Genomic DNA, 24277 nt, shown 5'->3' with positions numbered 1-24277 from the left:
ATCCAGGCAAGAAGTAAATCTAGGCTGGTAGAAGGCGGAGTGGTGAGAAATAGCCAAATTCTAGATAAATTTCAAATACAGACATAGTAGGATTTACTAATTGCCTATGTGTGAAGAGTGAGAGAAAGAAAATTCAGGAATGATCCCAAGATTTCGACTTGAGAATTTGGAAGCTATTTCAGTAATAGTGTACTGAGATGAGGAAGCCCTTGGGCGACGTGACGGGTAGCAGTTGAGTCCCTGAGGTGAGCTCGAGGCTGGAGATAGAAATATGGAAAATGCCTTGCTTAAGGTCTGGTGCCTAGTAGGATAGTAAGTGGAGATTTCCTGTTTGTTGAGTACAATTCTGGGTATATCTAGGCTTGCCTGATCAAAATCCTATTTTCATTTAAATGAAGGAGCCTCCTAGGAAGAAAACTGTGCTGAAATTGACTCTACAGAAATTCTTTAGCCCTTGACAAAGAAGGAAGATTCTGAACAGCATAGATACCATCACTTGAATTTATCTCCTAATCCAAATTCTGTAGATAGGCAAACAGGGAAGTTGTAAGCAAAAATGAAAGGGCGTCTGAGCATGGAGACTGCTTTGAGACTGATCCTATGGCCTGGCTTCTTGAGGTGCCTCTAATAGAAACCCATGGAACAATGGCCACACAAAAGAAAAGACCAGTGTCTGGAGACGTAGCGTAAGCTCTTGGTGGAAATGAACTTCTTCACCCGTTAATGTAAAAGAAACCCTAAGACCACCTTTTGTGGGTGATTTTACAAGGCATTGAGGTCCTATGTTAGGCAGTTGTGGGCAAAATCACTGAGGTATGTGTTACTATCCTAATCTGGCACAATTGGCTCCACCTGGGGAAGAAAGCTCTGGTTATAGTATATTATCACTAACGAAAGGGATTGAGGAAAGGAAAGTAGTAAGAGTACAAATGAATAGATTATTTCTTCTCTTAAGTCTGAGAAATTGAAAGGAAATATATAGCAGAATCCTTAGCAACAAGAGAATTCAGTTTAGCTATATTTATGCTTGAATACACAAATATAATTAACCTAGTCCAGAGAACTGCATATAATCCAAAATCATCCAAGCTAGGCAAAAAATTTAAAGTAAAAAATTAACTTTACAAAGCTATGTATTTTTAAAAGGCAATTATTTTTGAAAATGATCATTTGTTGAGTAGAGAAAGGGAATACATAATAAAGCAAAAAATGTCCAAACATGCAACATAAAATTGTTGCAGTCTAATAACTAAAAAAGCCAACATTACTGTTTTGTACATTATTTTAGAAGAAATTGGTATATTTAGCAGGAGCTTTGCTCTGCTTCAGTGTCATTGTATAATTTCCTTTGAATAAGAAATGGCATTTGCCCAACATTTTTTATCTAAATATCTAAAAATGTCGAAAAACTAATTATAAAACATCATTATGGATCATTCAGTGTATCTATTTCTAATAGGAAAATAAGTTATTTATCTAGACTATCCAAATGAGAACCAAATGCAGTGTATGAAAAGTCACAAGATAAAGAACCTATCAAGAAACAAATTTGACACCACATGAGTAGTTGATATTAAAACTCGTTATTGAACTATAGCAGTAATATTTATAGTGTCTCGATACATTTTTTCCTAACTTGATCTCATTCTCTTATCAAAATGTAATGCTATAAATATGAAAGTGTTCTAGGTTAAACATAGCCTCAACTGTATATATGTGTATTAGTCCATTTTCATGCTGCTGATAAAGACATACCTGAGACTGGGTAATTTATAAAGAAAAAGAGGTTTCATGGACTCACAGTTCTGCATGGCTGGGGAGGCCTCACAATCGTGGGAGAAGGTGAAAGGCACATCTTATATGGCAGCAGGCAAGAGAATGAGAGCCAAGAGAAAAGGCAAAACCCTTGTAAAACCATCAGATCTCATGAGACTTATTCACTACCATGACAACAGTATGGGGAAAACTGCCCCCATGATTCAATGATCTCTCACAGGGTCCCTCCCACAACACCTGGGAATTATGGGAGCTACAGCAAGATGAGATTTGGGTGGGGACACAGCCAAACCATATCAGTATGGAATGTACTTATGCATACCTAGAGTAATAAAAGGAAAGTAATAATAGTAGTATATATAGTACTTACTCTGTGTCAGGTACTCCCTAGTCTGTTCTTACAAATAACTTCTTATTTAAATTTGTTTATCAATCCAGTGAAGGAAATACTACTATTCCTATTTTACAGATAAGAAAACTAAGGAACAGAAAGACAAAATGCCTATTCATACACCTAGTATAGAGTATTTGATTTGAACCCAGACAGGCTAATGAGCTTGTGCTCTCAGCAACTACAGGCATAATCATATCTGAAGTGTTAAGATCACCTTTGGACTGTGAATTCCTGATTAGAGTACTTCAGCTCTAGTTAACTGCTTCTATAACATGGATTATAGTTAACTTGTACATTGTCACATATGTAAAACTAATTTATACAAAATTAAAGTATTATCACAAAATAATATAACAGTGATGTGTTTGCTTAATAAATATCATAGTCCCTTTCTCTTTCTGAATCCTTTATCTTTGTCCATCCCCACATCCAACACATAGCCCCAGTAGAATAGAGGGTTAGAGGTTTTGAAGCCTAAATGTTTATGAAATCCAATTGGAAAGTAAGGGATTATAGAAAATTCTGTATCATTTCTCCCCTAGAAATAAAACTCATCATGTATGTAAATGAATATATTTAGAACAGTATGGCAAGGTTGAGATTTTTCCACATAATGTAAATGATTATCTCCAGCTACACACACACTTGCTTTTTATAAGACACTTCAGTAAAACATGCTGGGATAGAGAGACAGTCTATCATGCAGTGTTAGCCACAGTACTGAAATTGCCGATATTCCTTTAGTCTTTCATCTCTGCATGAGTTTATCAGGCTAATTTGTGCATGATTTTAAAGATCCCATGACTCTCTAAAATAATTGTAGTTTATTTTATGACTGTGAAAGATAGTCTATTATCACTGTAAAAAAAAATTAAATGATACAGAAAAGAATAAAAAAGTTAAAAAAAATCTTTTAAAATGCTACAATGCAGCGATAAGCACTCAAAACCAATCTCTCTCTCTTAACATACATGCATAATTATCAAAGAGATCATGGTGAAAACTCAAGTTAAGAAGTGGAAAAACTCACAGCAAAGTTCAAAGCCTTCTAAGAAGTGAAGGCTTACATTTGCTTCCAGGTAAAAGTTCCTGTTCTGTGGCAAACCGCTTCTACGGGCTTTTGTTGCAAACAGATAGTGTGAATTGAAAAGTTTTAGAGTTGTGGCTCTAAGGAGCTAACCTGGTCTGCCCAGTAACACAAAAATCATTTCTGTGATGATAGACTTAACCCTTTTGCTGATTATTGTCAGGAAGTTAGAGAAAAAAAATATTAAATCATTTCAACACCAACATAACATTGGTTATTCTTGGGAGTTGTGTAACAGGTATTACACAAGCAACCACAGAACACCACTGAATTTGCTTGCTTGTGGGGTCTCATATTTCTTGTTACTGTGTTCAAACCTCAGTTCAACTCACAGAGACCCAGAAGAAATTGAGAAGCAGGCCTTGAACGTGGTTACCACAGCATACTGGAGAAAGGTCTCTTTGTTTATTATTCCTACATTGATCAAAAAGTTGCCTGTGAGAGCTGGATAAGAAACTGCTTATCTCAGGTTGCTGCAATGTAAAGAGATGCCAATAGAAATTAGGCAGCTTGGACAAAATTTGAAATTATATATGAGTATTTTAAGGGAGGGTGTGTGTGTGTGTGTGTGTGTGTGTGTGTGTGTGTGTGTGTGTCAATAGTAATTCTGTCTTATGGTTCTATAATGGTTATTTTTATTTGTTTTTAATGATGGGGTCTCACTCTGTCACCCAGGCTGGATTACAGAGACATAACTATAGCTCTCCACAGCCTTGCCTCAAATTTTGGGAATCAAGCTATCCTCCTACCTCAATTTTCTGAGTCACTGGGGCTACAGTTGTGCCTGAAATTTTTCTTTACTTTTTGTTTGCATTAGAAATATTTCCCCACCCCATTCCATTTTCCATATCTCTTAATTTTCTAAAATATGGGTGTTTTCTAAAACCAGGTCTAAACCCCACATACAGCTAAAATCCTCCAATAACTTCCCATTACTTTGGTGACAGAATCAAAAATCATTAACAGAATTGAGAAATCCTTCCTGATCTGACTCTTACTTCCCTCCCCCAAGAGATATGAAAGCATCATTTGGATTCTGAATTCCATGAGACCAGGTATCATGATTCCTACCAGTCAGCATCAGTACTTGAAGACCATATTTACAGAGGGAGACAACATGGAGAGGTTCTTGCTCTATTCTTCCCATAACACCATGTTTTCAACTTCATAACTAGATATATAATAGTTCCTATTCTTCCAATTCCCTTCTTCTCTCCAGCCCTTTTTCACTTGATCAGCACCTAGCTGATTCTAGCCCTGGCAAAGGCCTCACCTGCTGTATGTAGGAGGCTATCTCTGACCTCCAGAAGGGGTTAAGTATGCTCTCTTGTGTGTCCGTATCTCCCTGTGCTTTCTTATATCTAGATCTCCAACAGTCCCTGTTGTAACCACTCTTGTCACCACCATATCACAGCTCTTACCACAGTGAGCTCCTTGGGGCCAGTGACTGTAATGTTATTTCTGTGTTACTAAGGTGAATATACAAGGCAAGAATTTAATATTAGCCAGTTCATTTGATTCTGCCAAACCTCTATAATTAAGGAAGTAGAAAAGACCCCATAGCCTCCTCATTCAATAGGTAGCTGAGGTTTAGAGAGTTTAGTATCTTGTCCAAGGTCTTACAGCTAGTTAGGAATAGAAACTAAAATCTGAAATTGAGATCTGTATTTTCTCTCTTCCCCCCTCCCCCCACCTCCCTCTGTCCCCCCAACTTTCTCTTTGCCTGCACACACACACACACACACACACACACACACACACACACACATGCTTACATGTTTCTACCATTGTGAATGAATTCTAGGTCAAGTTTATGATGTTAACCAGATATTCCAACCACTGTGTGTTGATATAACTCTAAAAAGAAAAAGATTTCTGAAAGCATTTTGCAAGGCATTTATAGAAGTAAGAGATAACGTTTTCATTTTATCACCACAACCTCCATTAAAAAATTGGAAACTGTTATTCCTGGAGACTTCAGAATTTTCTTTGGAAATATCCTGCAATTCAAAAGGAAGTCTGACACAGCCTCATAAAATCTATGTTGCAATAGATGCTGTGTCACTGAAAACCACCGAAAAGACAGGGTTAAGAACACAAAGTGAGCTGCAAACCATATATGGAAAAACCCGTTTCTTAAAACTAGTGATGAACTCATGCTCCTTCTGTTTTCTCAAAGCTGAAGTCAGCTAGCTTTGTAAAGCTGCGGGCTGAGCACTCAGAAAGACAATCACACTCTCAGAAACGGTGGCGGCTCTGGACTGCAGCCTCTGAAGGCTCCATGCCAGACAAAGCATGCGCGTCACGCTTGCTGCAATAGCCTGGATGGTTTCTTTTGTCTACAGTTATTCACACACAGCATTTTGCCGGATATGGAAATCTGGCAACATTTTGCCAGATACGGAAAATGAAGATTTCATCAAAGACTGCGTTCGAATTCATAACAAGTTCCGTTCAGAGGTGAAACCAACAGCCAGTGATATGCTATACATGGTAAGGAAAATATCATTATTCATGACATAAGTCAGTCAGAAACAACTAATGTGTATTGACTTTGGCATTAATGTCTTGGTAATCCTGAATGATTTTTTTTCATTGTGATTAATGTATGCAGTAAATTCACGATCTGTGATCATAGCGAATCCCGTTTAGCTCTCTCCTCAACTGTTGTCATAAGCAAGTGTCACAGCACATTTCACTTCTCTTTTTGGACACTTCCTGTTCTCTGGTTTTCAATAGATTTTACTTCCCTTTTTGTTATTTTCTTCCCTGTTAATTTTTGTGATTTTGTTTGTTTTGGGGTTTTTGCCTCTAAATTTACTGTTTTTGTTGCTGACAATGTACTGAGTTGCTCGGGAAGGCAGCATGGCACCGGGGGAAAGGATGGGATTTTGATTCAGTAAGACTTGAGATTGAATTTCAGATCTGTGCCTTTAAGCTGGTTTTTTACCTTTCTGAACTTCTTAGGATATGGGCTATTCTGGTTATTAACTAATGCTGTGAAACACAGCACACACCCTTTTGCTCATAACTGGCGTTCCGTAAAATGTCAGTTTTCCTCACTTAGATTCTAAATTCCACAAAACTAAATCGTCATGTTTCCTACCAGTCCTACTCCGTGCTTTAAGATCATATTTTGTAGAGGACTTACATGCAGCAATATCTTCTCTTTTCTGATCTCACCTCATTTTCCATTCAGATTCCCACTGTACTCATCCCAGTTACATGTTAGATGAACCCCCTATTGTTTAATATCTGACCCCCTATTATTTAATGTTTCTTTTTGCAGACTTGGGACCCAGCACTAGCCCAAATAGCAAAAGAATGGGCCAGAAATTGCCGGTTTTCACATAATACACAGCTGGGACCACCCCACAAGCTGCACCCAAACTTCACTTCACTGGGAGAAAACATTTGGACTGGGTCTCTGTCCCTCTTTTCTGTGTCTTCCGCCATCACAAACTGGTATGACGAAATCCAGTACTATGACTTCAAGACTCGGAAATGCACAAAAGTCTGTGGCCACTACACTCAGGTAAGTGTCTGCCCTATATTTTCTTGAAACTGTCTTTTCCAGTGTGAGCAGAAAATTGTATTATGTGGTTCAGAAATATACAGTATGCTAGTATGTCTGTAAATATAAGGGAGTTACAAACTGACTTTAAAAATAATAAATAGAACAGACTCCAATAACAGAGAAAATAGTAGTTGAAAAGTTTAGTTGTGCGAACTCAACACATAATAGGTAATATGTGAGGCCGACCAACGTGGACAAGCTTTGGAGAATTCCTATAGCAGCTGTTCTCTCATATGACTTTATTTGTGAGAAATCAAAGAACCTTATGAGTGAATGGATTTTCCATCTGGCACAAGTTTTAAATGGAATTTGAGTCAATTTTGGGGGGAACTATAAAATTGAAGGAAACAAGCCTCTCAGACAGAAACATCAATAAGAACTGATGCTTCCACAACCTCTCATTTCTCTCAAGCATTGACTGAAAACCTACTATGGGCCACCCACTGTGCGCCATGTACTTTGCCACCCAAGGAGGCAGAAAAGTCAGTCCCAGCCCAACAGAGACACCAATGTGTAAACTTATATGAACCTTTCTAAGCGTATTCTGCCCCCAGAATCCACGTTACTAGTCCCAGTGGCCACAGTCAGAGCCACCCATTGAGTTTTATTTTCATTTTTATTTTTACTCAAGCTGATTCTGGCTCCCTAACCCTCCCTCAAGTTTGCAGCGTGATGGAAACAACTCCCTAGGTAGCATCTGTCATAATCGTCTTCCGGTGCTGCCTTCCTCTCCTGGCCACATTTTGTTTATTTACTTTCATTTCCTGGCCATCCTTGTCAAACTGATAACTTACCATACTTATCCTATAACTGACTATTTTTGGGGGGCACAAAAATCTGTTGAAATGAGGTATGAAGGCAAAAACGTTTCTATCAAGGCAGTTACATTGAAATATTAGCTGGTTTTAAAGAGCAACATGTTGTTAGAAAAACTCTCTCACTCCAGCTCAGCCTTACAAAGCCTGTGATCTCATTGATGGTGTTACAGATGAACCAAGTTTGGTGCAGTTACAAAAGATGAGTATCGTAAGAGTGAAGTGACTGATTTTAGTGAAATTTTCATCTCAAGGTTGTTGCAAGCAAAGGTGAGCTATCAAATCATCTCCAGGATCAGTCTCTTTTTTGGAAATACAAACAACATTTCTCCTAAATTTATCTCATAAACCAACAATTTTGGTGTGTATTTACAAATAAATTTAATCAGAAAGTAAGTTTCCTTAGATTCCAGCAAGACCTAGGGGAGAAGAAAGCTAAATCTAGATTCCCTACAAGTGGTACTTGGTACCATTATGCACTGTGCCGTTTAAATACTCAGAAATAATCGTCGGTTTGAGGGTGCTACTTTCAGTGTTTAAGCTTCTACCTATACCAGGCACTGGTGGTTTGTCTTAGTCCAGATTCTTGGAAAACAGAGCCTGAGACAGTTGATTATGAGCTAACATTTTACTGGGGTACAATCTTAGAGAAGTGGAAGTGAGGAGAAATAGGAATGATCCAAGGAAGGAGGAGAAAGACAGCTGGAAATGGTCCTTGACCCTCAGGAATTGACCTTTGGGAAGAGACTTACGTGTAAATGGATGATGACAGTGTTTGGCTGGTGCAATTTAGAGAAGCTGACAAAGTGCCTTGTGAACAAGGAGGACAGAGCAACTCACCCAGCCTAAAGGAAGTGTAAAGCTTCACACAGCGGGAGACACATGAACTGGGACTAGAAAACTGAGTGGGAGTTTGTCAGATGAAAAGGAAAGGGAAGAGAATTCTCAGCAAGCTGTGGAAGGTATGCAACGTGTATGAATGAACCTGGCAGTTTAGATGAATAGCAGGCAGCTCAGCATGCCAAATACATAGAGGTCAAAAGACTGTAAAACTGACAACAGACTCCTAAACCATGCTCAGTACACAAGTTAAAACACTCCATGTTCATCATTCCAGGAAACTGAAAGAAGAAAAACCTTGAGTTTATGTCATATGTACCTGAGATTTCACAGATGGCCCTTCCAAAATTAACTGAGCTTACTTGCAAAATTTCCTCCTATGTCTAAGGGAGAAAAGAAGGGCTAATATTTTGGTCATGGGAAAACTCATTTTCTAAAACCCAGTCCCATACATACAGATATTAAAACCCAAGCTGAGTGATCCTAACAGCAGTGATCCTCTTTTTCTTTCTTTTTTTTTTTGTTTTTTGAGACAGAGTCTTGCTCTGTTGTCAGGCTGGAGTGCAGTGGTGTGATCTTGGCTCACTGCAACCTCCGCCCAGGAGTGATCCTCTTTAAGAGACCACTATATTCTACCCCCGCTTTAGAAGAGGGACATTCATCATGGGGAGAAGGTCTAAGAACCCCCTGGACTGGGAAGACAGAACAGCAGCAGCCACTTTTTTAAATGGGTGTAGTGTTGAGCTCTCTACATTGAAGACCTCATTCAATGATCACCACAAATCTATTAAGGAGATGTTATTACCCACAGGTGAATAAATAGGCTTGAAGAGATTAATAAGTTGTTTCCCTGATTTCATTTAGCTAGAAAGAGGAAGAGTTGAGATTCAGATATTAGATATATTGGAAGGCTTAAATAATAAAATGTGTGTAAATTATCTCATAAAATGCTAGTATTTAGTAGGCAGTGAATGAAGGGTAGATCCCTTAAATGAGCTGGTTTTCCAGCAATTATAATAGAAGAGGGATCTGATAGCTAGGTAAAAAACTCCATTTTCATCCTGACAAGAAATCTTCCTGGGGGACTCAAAACTTCTCCATTGCTGTGTTAAACTCATGCTGGACGGTTACTTGAAGTGGATATTATAACCTCCTACTTATACTCATCTTCTCTTCAAAAATCAAGCTATTCGCAGATTTTGGCTGATCATGAGAGGTTGTACAGAATAAAGAAAATAGATTCAGACCCATTATCTCCTCACAAAATGTATGATATTTCTTGATGTGTTCATTCAACACTTTAGCTTTGTCTTCACTAGAGATAGACTGGCATTGAGAGAAAATTCTGGTGTATAAAATGGATTATTCCAACTTGACATTCTGTTGCTGTGACAGTTCAGCTTTATAAAGTTTGGAAATAGTTTGAATAAAACAGGCAGGGTAGCAGATTACTTGGGTTTGGTGGTGCCAAGACTTCCCACTAGATGGCACTATTGATTTTATTTTAGTTTTTCTCTCCCTCCCTCCTCCCACCCTCTTGATATTTTTATTTTTATACTCTCATAGAACCATGGAAATGTGACATGTTTCAAAATTTCTGTAACAGGTTTCACATACATTACAATGTTACCATATTCCTGATAATGAAACAGATGAGCTTATACAGAGAATTGAAAGGGAAAGATGGTGGGAAGGGGTTGTGGGCCTATAAGGGAGACATCGTCCTCCCCTCTGGGTTCCCCAGATGCAGTGATTTTGTAAGAAAGATATAGAGAGTGGTTCCCAGTTCTGGAGAGCTTGATAAAAGAGAAAACACTCTGAAAGCATCTTACTGAGGTTATGGACTGTCCTCACAGTACTTCATGGTCAGGCAGAATTAGGTTCCAATCTTTTATCTATAAAAATAAGTGCAATAGCATTTACTGAGTTTTTATAAGGATTAAGCATGATATCACTTGTAAAATGCTTAATGGTACACCTAAGTTCTCAATAATGAGTAGCTCTTATTATAATTACGGGTTTTTGTTTACTATAGTAAAAGAAAAAACATACAACAGAAACCTGCCTGATAAAGAAAAATTAACATATTAAGAATTTTTAAGGGAAGAAACATAGTGGTAAAGTAATGAAACAAGAACGTTTGCTGAGTGCTTGCTATGTTCTAGAAGCTCATTTAAAACTTCAAAATAGGTCTATGGAGTTTGTATTGTTATTATCCTCATTTAATAGATAAGAAACCTAAGGTCAGTGTCACACTGTAAGTGGCAAAGCTTGAATATGAACTCAACCCTTTGTGGCTCCAAAGCCCACAAGTTTAACCCAAAACCAGAGTGCCCATGAAGCTTTTAAACAGAGACAGACTTGGATAGATAGATAAAACTATGGTACATCCATGCAGTAAATATTACTCATCAATAAAAAGCAATGACTACTAATGAATACAACACATGTTTATACTTAGTGAAAGAAGCCAGATTCAAAAAAAGCTGTTTTTAGACTGATTCCATTCATATAACATTCTGGAAAAGGCAAAACTACAGAAACAGATTAATGATTGCTAGGGTCTAGGGGTGGGAGTTGAGCACAAAGGGGTACAAGGGGAATTTTCTGGGACAATAAAAATATTCTGTATCTTGAATGTGGTAGTGGCTATGCAGCTGTATTCTTTCGTCAAAATCTGTAGAAAGGTGCACCTAAAAAATCATAAATGTTACTGTATGTTTATTATACCCTAATAAACCTGACTTTTAAAAAAGAGGCCAATTAAAACACAAAATGAATGGTAACTAACTTCTGCACTCTTCTGGGGAAAAAGTATTAAAATGTGGAAGAGATCCAAATATTAAGAATACTTTTGATACAACAACACTAAGGAAGAAAGTGCTCAAAGACCAAAGGATAAAAATATAAAATGAGCCAAGGTGATAGTAAAAAAAGAGACAACACTGAACACGGTTAGCATGCATAGGAATCACCTGAGGAACTTGTGACAATGCAGATTCCAAAAGCAACTCCCGTGAATGGCATTCAGGGGGTCTGAGATGAGCCCACAATCTGCATTTTAAACAGAGCACCCCAGGTAAAATCACTTTGAGATATGTGAATAAAATTAAGAAATTTTAAAAATAAAACTGATTAGAAAGTAGAAGTTTAAGGATCAAATCTGAGGATTAACAACCCTTATAAAGCCGTGTTTTCTCAGTGAGACAGACCTAAGCTGCTTCATTGCCTATCCCAGCTGGAGTTCCGGGCTGGAGTTCCCTGCAGGAGATTCCTGGGGATAAAGAACTGTTTCTAGGGAGTACCCCTTTTAGGTCATGGAGTAGGGAAGTACACTTTCCCTTGCCCAAGGAGGGTACCCTCTCCAGTTGCCAAACCAAGGAGAAGGCAAACAGTCTGCCCACCATCTCCCTAGTCATGTCCCCACCTCTACCACACCTTTAAATCTTGGAGAAGCTGAGACTCCAACCTTAGCTCCTCTCTTTCCTCACTTCCTACTCTCCCTCCAGGTGTTACAGGAAAGGGGTCGGGATCCAAACCCCAAGAGAGAGTTCTTAAATCTCAAGCAAGAAATAATTCAGGGCGAGTCCGTAAAGTGAAGGTTAAGTTTTTTAAGAAAGTAAAGGAATTGGTCAGGCACAGGGGCTCATGCCTATAACCCCAACATTTTGGGAGGTCGAGGTGGGCAGATCACCTGAGGTCAGGAGTTTGAGACCAGCCTGGCCAAAATGGAGAAACTTCATTTCTACTAAAAATACAAAAATTAGCTGGGCATGGTGGTGCATACTTGTAATCCCAGCTACTCCTGAGGCTGAGGCAGGAGAATCACTTGAAACTGGGAGGTGGAGGTTGTGGTGAGTTGTACTCCAGCCTGGTCAACAAGAGCAAAACTCGGTCTCAAAAAAAAAAAAAAGTATAAAGGAATATAACCATAAAATTGGGCAACCAGCAGCCTTCAGGACTGCTCTATGGAGTATCTCTATGGCTACATAGAGCAGTCCTGACGGCTGCTGGTTGCCCAATTTTATGGTTATTTCTTTATCATATGCTAAATAAGGGGTAGGTTATTCATGCCTCCCCTTTTTAGACCATAGAGGGTAACCTCCTGATGTTGACACGGCATTTGCAAACTGTCATGGCACTGGTGGGAGTGTAGCAGTGAGGACACCAGAGATCATACTCATCGTCATCTTGGGTTTTGGTGGATTTTAGCTGGCTTCCTTACTGCAACCTGTTATATAAGCAAGGTCTTTGACCTGTATCTTGTGCTGACCTCCTATATCCCCTGTGACTTGGAATATCTAACCATCTGGGAATGCAGACCAGTAGGTCTCGGCCCCATTTTACTCAGCCCCTATTCAAGATGCTATTCAAGTTTCAAGTTCCTAGGGCTGGGCATGGTGACTCATGCCTGTAGTCCCAGCATTTTGGGAGGCCGAGGCAGGCAGATCACCTGAGGTCAGGAGTTTAAGACCAGCCTCACCAACATGGTGAAACCCCATCTCTACTAAAATTCCAAGATTAGCTGGGCGTGGTGCTCATGCTGCTCATGGCTGCAATCCCAGCTACTTGGGAGCCTGAGGCAGGAGAATTGCTTGAACCTGGGAGGTGGAGTTTGCAGTGAGCCAAGATCGCACCATTGCACTCCAGCCTGGGCAACAAGAACAAGACTCCATCTTGGGAAAAAAAAAAAAATACAGGGAGTGAATTTCATTTATTTTTAAAGTAAATTTTTTCATTTCTTCATTTTCTGCAGCCACACTGGCTTTTCTTCAGTCGGGTGAATGGGTCATGGGTGAACCCCTCCCTGGGTTCACATAGGATATTGCCCTCTGCTGGAAGACTCCAAACTAGCTCATCCCAGCTCCAGCTTCACCTCATTTCTTCAGAGAAGGGCCCTGAGCCATCCATGCCCTTAGCACCCTCTACTTCCCCTTAAGGCCATCAAAACCCTCACCTGATGAGTTTCATGACTGCTTTTTTCTAAGTTTTTTAAAGGCACCCACTGGTTCTAGCTCATTCATTTTTGTGTCCCCTGTATTTAGCAGAGTCCCTACAAAACTGCTCAAAAACTTTTGAGTAAATAATTTAAAATATATTTTGATATTGCTGTAAAAAGGAGTACATTTAATTGCTGGCTGTGCCCACCTTTAAATTCTTTCTTCTTTAGCCTTTTGTGACACCAAATACTCCTGGTCAAGATGAGCTATATAATTGAAGTTGTGGATCCCAGTGCAAACTGAAAATGTGGAACCTTTTGTTCAGAAAGCAAGGGAAAAGCCCCACTCAAGGTGCTAAGATATGTGACAGCACTGATCTAAACCAAGCACGGAGCTCTTTTGAGTGCTGGATCCTGTGTAACAGCGCAGGGCGACTGTTTGTGGTTTCCCCCTACATCACTGACCACTCCTTTCAGTCTGTTGTGCTGGCTGGTTTTGTGTTTGCCTGCATTATCCCAGGCTCTCATTTACTTTATTGTATTTGCCGGTGTAATCTAATCTTGTCCCATGTCTTCCAGATTGACATCTCTAGCATTATCCCGTCCTCTGGACTGCAGCAGCCAAGTCAATCTTTACTTGATGTCCCATAGGCATCTGAAAATTAACATGTTCTGAACCCCCTGCCCATGCTCCCACCTACCCTTCTCCTTCCCTAAGTTTTTGCATCTCAGTAAATGTTGCTCAGGCCCCAAACCAAAACTGTATCTTTCCCTTCTTACCCTGCACTCAAAACAAAAGCAAATTCTTTTAGCTTACCTCTAAGCTGAGTCATGAACCTGATTCTCAGGAACTCCACTGGCATTATCCAAGTGTGAGTCACTATCTTCTCATTCTTGTACCATTGAAACAGCCTCCAAAATTACCTCCTTCCTGTTTCCCTTTCTCTTCCTAGTCTGTTTACTTCATAACCACCAAAGTGATCTTTCCAAGACACGGGAAAGAACATACCACGCTCAAGAATCTCCGCAGTCTGTTTCTCTGCCTTTGACTTCATTGCTTACAACTCTTCCCTGCTCATCAGATCTCAGCTTTGCTTGCTTTCTTCCTGCCACTCTAGCATGCCAAGCAAATTCCATCTCAGGGCCTGTCTCCCTGGTATTCCCTCTGCTTGGAATGCTCTTCCTCCATTGTTTAAGTTTCCTCAATGTTTGTCCCGAGTGCTGCATCCTCATCATCCAATTCTCAGTTCAAATGCCTCCTATTCAGAGATGTCTTCCCAAGTTAAATCAGCACCACCTCAACAGCAATCGCTCTGTACTGCATTATCCTGTTTTATTTCTTCATTGTACTGTCAAAAATTATCTTATTGTTTATGTTTATTCCATACACACACAAACAACAGTAATAGTAACTGCAGGTCTATCCAGCTGATTTCTGAGCGTCTAAAAATTCCTGAGTTTTAAGCACTCTAACTGGAATGGATACACCGCACCATGTTTATGAAGACCTAATCATACCCAAATATTTATCTTATTGTTTCTCTCTGTTAAAAATCCTTATTTCTTTTCAGGTTGTTTGGGCAGATAGTTACAAAGTTGGTTGTGCAGTTCAATTTTGCCCTAGAGTTTCCGGCTTTGACAGTCTTTCCAATGCAGCACATTTTATATGCAACTATGGACCAGGGTAAGTGCCTGAGAATCTCCTCCTCCAGCAGAACAACAAAAATACTATTTTAGAAGTATTCCTCTTCATTATAGAAAATCTGGATAATAAAGTGTAAGGAAAAACGTAACATAACCCTTAATTCTTCTGCCAAGAGATATACTTCATTAACATTCTCGTACATTTTTCTTGGATTGAGAGAAAGAGTGTGAGTGTGTGTGTGTGTGTGTGTGTGTACTTACATCCTGTATATGTACTACATAAATACATACGCACATATTTTTAAGAGTGGTAAGACTAGGGAGGCTGAGGCAGGAGAATTGCTTGAACCCGGGAGCGGAGGTTGCAGTGAGCCGAGGTCGCGCCACTGCACTCCAGCCTGGTGATGGAGTGAGACTCTGTCTCAAAAAAAAAAAAAAAAAAAAGAGTGGTAAGACTAAAATGTTTGTCAGGGACATAAATTGTATGTGGTAATCATACAATGAAGTGGAAGAACTGATGTTATATTTATTGGTTCATTAAAAACTTAGCAATTTTATGCAATTTTCAAAACAAAACAATTCAATTCCTCAACTTATGTAACCTATTTCATTTATTTTTGACAGTTGTTTTTAAAACAGATACAGTTCCCACTTTGGGAACAGAGAAAACACCTTCCCCCTCCTCTCTTTTAACTTACATATGTGTGCTTGGGTCATACCCATGTTTAGAAAACTGATCATACTGAAAATACACATTTTCTATTTTTCACTTAAAACTATGCTATGAACATTTTTCCCCTTATCAAACTTTTAAGTGATTTTAATCATAAAAACAATGATAAATTATGTTTACATAATGCTTACAGTGAACACAGCACTGTTAATGTGCTTCACATATATTAACTTAATCTTCATTAAAAGCTTATGAGAGGGGTCCTATTACCACCCCTTTGTGGCAAATGAGAACAGCAAGCCATGCACAGGGTGAGTAACCTGCCCTAAGCCCTACAGTTAGTGAATATCATTGCTGGACTTTGATCTGGCTGTATGGCTCCAGAGTCCATGCTCTTGATGGTAGCACAACAGTTTACCCTATTGAAGAATTGATTGTTCACTATATTTTCTTTTAATATATGATGAATAACCTTGTGTATATATCTGCAGTCACTTCTATTTCCCTACAATTCCTTGAGATGATACTAGCCTGTAAAGAGTATGACCACTTTTGTTTTATTTTTAAATACATATTGCTAAATTACATTGCACCATTACGTCAATTTGTATTTAGGGATTATAATTTCTTACTATTTTTTAATTTGATGGAAATGGCATTTCATTTGTTTTCTTTTGCATATCTGATTACTAGTAATTATACATTTCTTTACATATTTATATTCCTTTTTCTGTGAATCATGGGGGCTGTACATTTTTCTACTAGAATGATTTTCTTATTTATAATAGTTGTTTACATTTTAAAGCTTTTTAACCCTTTGCAATATACGTGATGATCTTTAATTTGTTGCTTTTGAGTTTTGTTTGGATTCCTGGAGATTGGTTGAAAGAAACCCATCTCTCCCTGAAGCAATGTGCAAAAGACATGCTCGATAATATTCTGGTTGAGTGTTGTAGGTATGAAGGAGGAGACAAACCAAGTGTCATTCAGAAGATGACAGATTTGACTTAATATCCTAGAGTCGGAAAATAAACCCAGAAAAAAAAAAGTAGACAAAGCCACGATTCAGTCAGTGGTAACTTTTTATGACTTTTTTTTTTTTTTTTTTTGAGGCAGGGTCTCTAGCTCTGTCACTCAGGCTAGAGTACAGTGGCTCGCTTATGATTCACTGCAGCATTAACCTCCCAGGTTCAAGCGATCCTCCCAACTCAGCCTTCCTAGTACCTGAGACTATAGGCACACACCACTATGCCCAGCTAATTTTTTGTAGAGATAGGGTTTTGCCACATTGCCCAGGCTGGTGTCCAACTCCTGGGCTCAAGTGATCCACCTGCCTCAGCCTCCCAGAGTGCTGTGATTATAGGCATGAGCCACCACACCTGACCTCATATGACATTTTTAATGATTAAGATACAGTTAATTTACTGTGTGACTCTGGACAAGTTAGTTAACTCTGAATCTCAATTTAATCTCCAATAGACCAGGATAACAGCACCTACCACTTAGAGTAGCTATGAAAGTTATAAGAGAAAGCTTTGTAAAATACCAGGTATATATAATGCCTAGCAATGGTGAATGTTTTATAAGTATTTATGATTTTTTTTTCACTATATTAAAGTGCAAATGTGAATTTCCCTGCTTTAGACTCATCTTCAGAGTTATAAACAACATTAAATTGTAAAACTTGTAACAAAGTTAAAATGCTTTCATATAGATTAACTTCAAATATTCATTTATTCAACAAATATTTGTTTACTGAGCTCCAAAGGAGAACAAGGCAGTCTCTGCCTTTATGAGAGTAATATTTATGGGGCAAACAGATAATAAAAATACAAATAAAATAACTGCATCGTTATAGGGGCAATTAAGAAAATATAAATAATACTGTAATAGAAACTATCAATAGGCAAAGCCCCTATTTAAAATAATCAGGGAAGAGCTTCCTGTCATGTATTTAAGCTTAGGCATGAAGAATGAGAAGGAATCAGATATAAGAACTGGAACAGCTGTCTGGTAGAGAAAAGAACAGCGAGACTCTGTGAAGAAAAGTTTGGAAAGTTTAAACCACAGAGACCGGTGCCCAGCATCCATTGAACAGATGAAATGGTGGGGAGGAAGGCAGTGCTGATCTAGCAGGAACTTTTAGATCACAGCAAAGTTTACATAAGAAGCCATCAAGTATATTAAGCAGGGTAGTGATGAGGCCTTTAAATTTGGAGATCAGTCAGGGTGGAAAATGGATTAGAGGAGCATAAAAAGTAAAACACAAGAGACCACTTAGGATGGTCCTCATTTCCCTCTGCCTTCTGAGGTGTTATTTTCTTTCTAGATACAAAGAAAAAGTTGTAGGCCCCCATTTCACATAACCTTAGGAAGTCCAGTATCCTCCCCAGTATTTCTGAGGATACCTCAGAATGGGGTATGGGATGCTTAATCCTCCAGTTGCTTGTAACACACTCTTCATTTCCCCTGGGCACCACTCAACAAGGGTATGGTGTGTAACAGATCTTTACTCAGAGTGAATTAGCAGAGGAGAGGATTACAGCACAAAAGAGGAAAAAACTTTGACCTCAAGATAGTACCAGTGTGCTTAGGCCATCACTGCCTTAGGGACCCTGACTCATATTTATATTTTTCTTCTTTCTTTTTTCTTTTTTTTTTTTTTTTTTGAGATGATAGAGTCTCTCTCTGTCACCCAGGCTGGAGTCAGTGGCATGGTTTAGCTGACTGCAACCTCTGCATCCCAGGTTCAAGTGATTCTCCTACCGTAGCCTCCTGAGTAGCTGTAGCTGGGACTACAGGCACCTACTACCATGCCTGGCTAAATTTTGTAATTTTAGTAGAGACAGCATTTCACCATGTTGGCCAGGCTGGTCTCGAACTCCTGACCTCGTGACTTCCCCGCCGTAGCCTACCAAAGTGCTGGGATTACAGATGTGAGCCACCGCACCCAGCCCTTATCTTTTTCTTCAAAAATCTGTCTTCTCTCTTCTCCAGGGTCCCACAACCAACCCTCTTCTCTCAAGCTACCTGGGAAATCATTGAAATGTCTTGCCGCTTTATTGGGCTGAATACTTCAGGTCCCACTGTCTTAATGACTCCCTTCTAGACAAATCCAAGCCTTGCCAGCAGCATGTTTCTCACAAGATGAATTCAGCCATTTCCATAGACCTCACAACTGTCTTGGGTTTTAGCTTATTTTTAAGTAGCATTTTTTACCCTTTCCTTTACACTTTGGAATGCACAACTAAGTATCATAAATTATTTTATTAAAGCCATTCTAGAACTTAAACCACTTAATAAATACTGTGCTCATTAACAATGAAAGACATTCCAATGATTAATGACTGTTTTGGACATATTTCATAATTGCTAACAGAATTTCTATATTACCTTTTTTTCCCATGGTGTAGAGTAAGCACAAGACAAATTTCTGAAACAACTTAAGATCTGGAGCAAAATGAGATAAAAACATATATTTGGGGTTGGAAATAAGGTGTCATAAAGTTGTGTCTAAGGTGAGAGTTCTCAACTTTGGAGGTAATTGTAGAGTACAGGGGAGAGGAGGACCATAAACTTTGATTAGAAAAAATGTTTTATCTTTCTTTTCACTACCCTCTATTAAAAATAACATTTCCTTTCATTATGAATGAAGACAACACTCCACCATCATATTAGCAATAAATGTGACTTTGAGTTAGCAGTATCATCTTTGTAAATATCAGATATTTTCATACCATATTCCAGTTGCTGCAGAGATAATATAGTTTATGTTCATCACTACTTTGAAACTAATGGCCCCTTTCTAGACCTTAGTAGGGAAACACATATTACTGTAATACAAATCTAGTTTTAAACAGTTTGGTAACTATTTCAATTTAATTGGTTTCCTTTATAATCCTATGTATTTTACGCATTTAATAACAATGTTGAGAAAGAGCCCATAGGCTTCACCAGGCTGCCAAAGGGTACAATTACACAAAAAAGTTTAGAACTTTTTCCAAAAGCAGGGTTCCAAAAAAGATTAGTGCAATGGCAGGTTCATTGAGATAAATGTGCAGCCTCTGATGACTCTTATTACTATGAGGATATTTATGGGGATTTAAAGTGCTTGGGTATTATTTCACTTCTAGTCTGTGACCTTGGTTAATTATTTATACTCTGTGCCTCAACCTCTAGCTATATAATGAAGATAAATAGACAATACTAACTTCTTCACACGGATTTTGTGAAGATTGTTTCATTCAAGGGTGTTTAGAAAGACAAGCACATCATCAGTGCTCACTAATTAGTAGCTGTTAGTCATATCACATCTTGTATGTGAAAACAATTTTCACTTTAGAAGTTTTCCCATGCCATTATTTATTATTCTTTTTGGAAGGTACTTACTTCAGCCAAATGGCTCCTATCCAGTGAAAACTGTGGAGGATTGACCAATTGACAAGATTGAATGTGGGTCAACATAGCTTTTCTAAGATGGACGGTTTTTTGAATGGCAGTAATCATATAAGCCAGAGGGTAGGTAAAGAGAAGGAGGGAGCACAGCACTGGAGTGAAATCTAGGTTTCCTCTGACTCTGAAATGTATAAATTGTGATTAAAGGCAAATTACTAATTTCTTACATTCTTTGTCTCCTTATCTGTAACACAAACAATCACTTCCTCCCAGAATTGTCACAGTTAAATGGAATGCAGATTAAAACAGGTCTGTAGACATAGGTACATAGAATGAACTCTGCAAATATTAGCAGCCTTCCATTTCTGCTTTCCTGTCTTCACTTCTATTACCAACTCTCTGAACCTTTGTACTTCATTCTACTATTCTTCTGGATTTAGTTAAGGATTCATAGTAAATTGCAATGTTAAAAAACCTAAAAACTCCTAATGGACATCCTCCTTCTACTTTACAGAGGCAATTACCCAACTTGGCCATATAAGAAAGGAGCCACCTGCAGTGCCTGCCCCAATAATGACAAGTGTTTGGACAATCTCTGTGGTGAGTAAAAGGAACAGTCTACCAATAGAATAACATAATAGTAACTTGTAACTTTCTACAGAATTAAAAATGAAACCATTTGTTTTATCCTAATGACTGTCTTCAAGGAAACTGGCATCAAGTAGCAATTAAACCAATGGCCTACTGTTCTAGGAATATGCGTAAGATAAACTTAAATGTGAAAATCACATTCTTTTTATTTAGTTCTAATTGGTCAAAGAAAAAGTATGCTATAGACTAATGTTCCTAAGATCAAAATAAGTATAAGATCAAAAATAAGTATAAGAGGTCATCCAAACAGATTCTGCATTCTGTAGTCCTACCTGCCCAAGGCAATCAGGGTTTGAATCTTCATCTGTAGAACTAAACAAATGAATTAAAGCTGCAACAGGCCATGCGCGGTGGCTCACGCCTGTAATCCCAGAACTTTGAAAGGCCAAGGCAGGTGAATCATTTGAGGTCAGGAGTTCAAAACCAGCCTGGCCAACATGGGTAAAACCCCATGTCTAGTAACACAAAAATTAGCTGGGTGTGGTGGTGGGTGCCTGTATTCCCAGCTACTCAGGAGGCTGAGGCAGGAGAATTGCTTGAGCCAGGGAGGCAGAGGTTGCAGTGAGCAGAGATTGTGCCACTGCACTCCAGTCTGGGCAACAGAGTGAGACTCTATCTCAAAGAAATAAAAATCGAATAAATAAAGCTGCAACATGGCACTTTTATTAGCCAGACAGCATTTAATGAAAAAGTGTAGAAGCTGCATGCAGGTACATTTCCAAGGATGTTTTACTAAAAATCCAAGCAAAATTCTGCTTTGTGATTTTGGAGTATTAGTAATTGACCAAAATTTTATTTCTGGTTCTTGTTCCAGACACAAGCTCTTCCATCCTAGTATGTTTTTATTTTTACCATGGTGTGAAGGGAAAACTTCAATTAAGCTACTACAGCTGTGCAAATCCTGTGGTACTTTTACGTCCACATCTGTAACAAACTGAACTCAGTGCAGCTACCTAGAGTAGGGTGCTTAGAATTGACAGAGTGGGCCAAGTTTCACTGCATCAAACTTTGTTTGGAAAAAAAGTGTTCCATTGCTCACATGTTTTTTAAGGTCCTTTCCAGCCTAAAATTAAAATTCTACGTATTAAACTGCTTGTTCTCCTCCTTCCCATTTAATGCTGAATACTTATCTTTACATATAATAGACTTTTTCAAAGTTTTTTGAGCCATTTTTCTCAGTCCAGTCACACTTTATTTCACTCATATCACTCTTGTGAAGAAAACTCAGTAACATGTAACCACAATGTAGCTAATATCAAGGTATCTACATATTCACTGAATTCTTTCTTTTACAGTGCTGTAGCACTTAAAAACATACATGTTTCTTCCAAGTTAAGCAGTATACATAAGGGTTAAAACCATGGGTTTTAAAGCCAGTATGCCAAGTTTCAGCACAATTTTCAGTTCTACCACCGTGGGCAAGTTTCTGCCATTTTTCAACGAAACAATCCAATGAAAAAAATAACTTTCCCTTTAAAAATCTATGTAATTAGTAATACTACTACCACCACCACTACCAGTGACAAAAATACCGCTGGTTTTAGCTTTTGATCTTTGGCAATCTAACTTGAGATGATCTCTAATCTTGGGGAATAACATGTAGAAGATTAAAGCTGTAGTCCAATAATGAAAACCCTTGGACTCTTGAGAAACCACATGCTAACTTGCATGGTATTTATAAGATGTGAAACTCATTACCCATTTACTTCAGATAAGAGCTCAACATCCTACAGAGTGATCTTGTCACTAATTTTCCATTCTCAAAGCTAGATTTTTTTTTTTTTTTTGAGACAGAGTTTCACTCTGTTGCCCAGGCTGGAGTACAGTGGTATGATCTCAGCTTACTACAACCTCTGCTACCATGTTCAATTGATTTTCCTGCCTCAGCCTCCCAAATAACTAGGACTACAGGTGCATGCCACCACACCCAGCTAATTTTTGTATTTTTAGTAAAGACAGGGTTTTATCATATTGGCTAGGCTGGTCTTGAACTAACCTTGTGATCTGCCCGCTTTGGCCTCTCAAAAGTGCTGGAATTACAGGCATGAGCCACCGCACCCAGCCAAAGCTAGATTTATGTAATTTGTTTTCATGTTTAAGTGTAGACTTATTTGAAAGTATTCTACTCAGCACTAATATTGAATAAGACTTGTAACTAAAAAACTTACAAATAACCATTTCACCTTTTGTAAGGTCTGATGAAGGTAACGTTTAGAGAGTAAAAGCTTTTATTTAACAGATTCCACCTCTGACAAATTATGGCAAGCACAGGAACATAAATTCCTTTGTGGTCTCCTAGATACTGCTGGTAGTTCAATAAATACCCCTGGAGGCCAAATCACGATTGCTTTACAAAATGTGCTGGGCATGCTTGTGGTACCTAAGGTGATTTTAGCTAGTGCACAGATGCACATTTGTTTCAATAGTTGAATATTGAACATTTAGAAATATAAGAAAAAATAAGTAGAACATCACTCTTGATTTCATGGACATAATTGCCAAGAAAATGAGGGCAGCATCTTTACAGTAATTCACCACAGACAAAGCCACTCCCAGGTATAAAGACCAGGAAGGATCCCAAGTCCCCAGAGGACCAGATTCTTGATGGCTTCTACCACGAGTAGAACAATGACTGCTGCAGAACTGGCGTGGAAAAGGTTTCTATTTCATAAAAGAAAATATCCAGAAGGCTAAAAGCAGTTGTGGAATTTATTTCTTCCCAGTGCTCTGAATGTCAAAATCTGAATAAGGCTCAGTGAAAGGAGGGGAGTAACTAATAACTTTTGATAGCCAAACATCATAATGATGATTTCATGATATACTAGACTGGATGAGAGAGATGTTACCATCTTTTCACTGTGGACTCATCATAAACAGTATCATTCTTCTCAAGACAGAACTTAGTTTTAGAAATGTATTTTCATAAATTTCTCACATGATTTCTAATATTTTTTAAATTTCATTACCTGCTGGTTATGATGTATAAAATGATTTTTCATTTATAGTAATTGTATAGTTTCCTTTTTATAAAACTTTATATAAAAAACTTAAAAGTACCAAGTTAGTTGCAACTTAATGGTTATAATTAAAGACTTAGCTTTTTAAAATAAACCCTCACTTATGCCTACCCTTTTTTTTTTCTTCTCCCTAACCCTACAGTTAACCAACAGCGAGACAAACTCAAACGTATGTACATCAATCTTGTTTACAAAGAGCTATGTGAATTCTGTCAGTGCATTATGAGGAACAGTGTCTAAGAGGATATTCTATGTTTTTTTCACAGGTTACTACTCTGTTGTGTATCCAGACTGGCCCATATATCCACGTAATAGATATACTTCTCTCTTTCTCACTGTTAATTCAGTAATTCTGTTGCTGTCTGTTATAATTACCATTTTGATACAGCACAAGTATCCTAATTTAGTTCTTTTGGACTAATATGATCTAGGTTTAAAAAAAAAAACCAAAAAACCAAACTTATTCACT

General features: G+C 38.3%; 1 protein-coding gene across 1 annotated transcript; it reads left to right on the top strand.

Moving 5' to 3' along the window:
* The first annotated feature begins 5076 nt into the window (after positions 1-5076).
* Positions 5077-24271, top strand: GLIPR1 (GLI pathogenesis related 1). Its single transcript, XM_003927817.4, has 6 exons — positions 5077-5750; positions 6547-6792; positions 15000-15112; positions 20655-20740; positions 23951-23977; positions 24075-24271. The coding sequence occupies exons 1-6, from the start codon at positions 5553-5555 to the stop codon at positions 24227-24229; spliced, it is 825 nt and encodes a 274-aa protein (XP_003927866.1). The 5' UTR covers positions 5077-5552; the 3' UTR covers positions 24230-24271.
* The last annotated feature ends 6 nt before the right edge of the window (positions 24272-24277 follow it).

This window comes from Saimiri boliviensis, chromosome 7, assembly GCF_048565385.1.
Source record: "Saimiri boliviensis isolate mSaiBol1 chromosome 7, mSaiBol1.pri, whole genome shotgun sequence".
In the NCBI taxonomy this organism is placed as follows: Eukaryota; Metazoa; Chordata; class Mammalia; order Primates; family Cebidae; genus Saimiri; species Saimiri boliviensis.
This window is presented reverse-complemented; position numbering and strand designations above follow the sequence as displayed.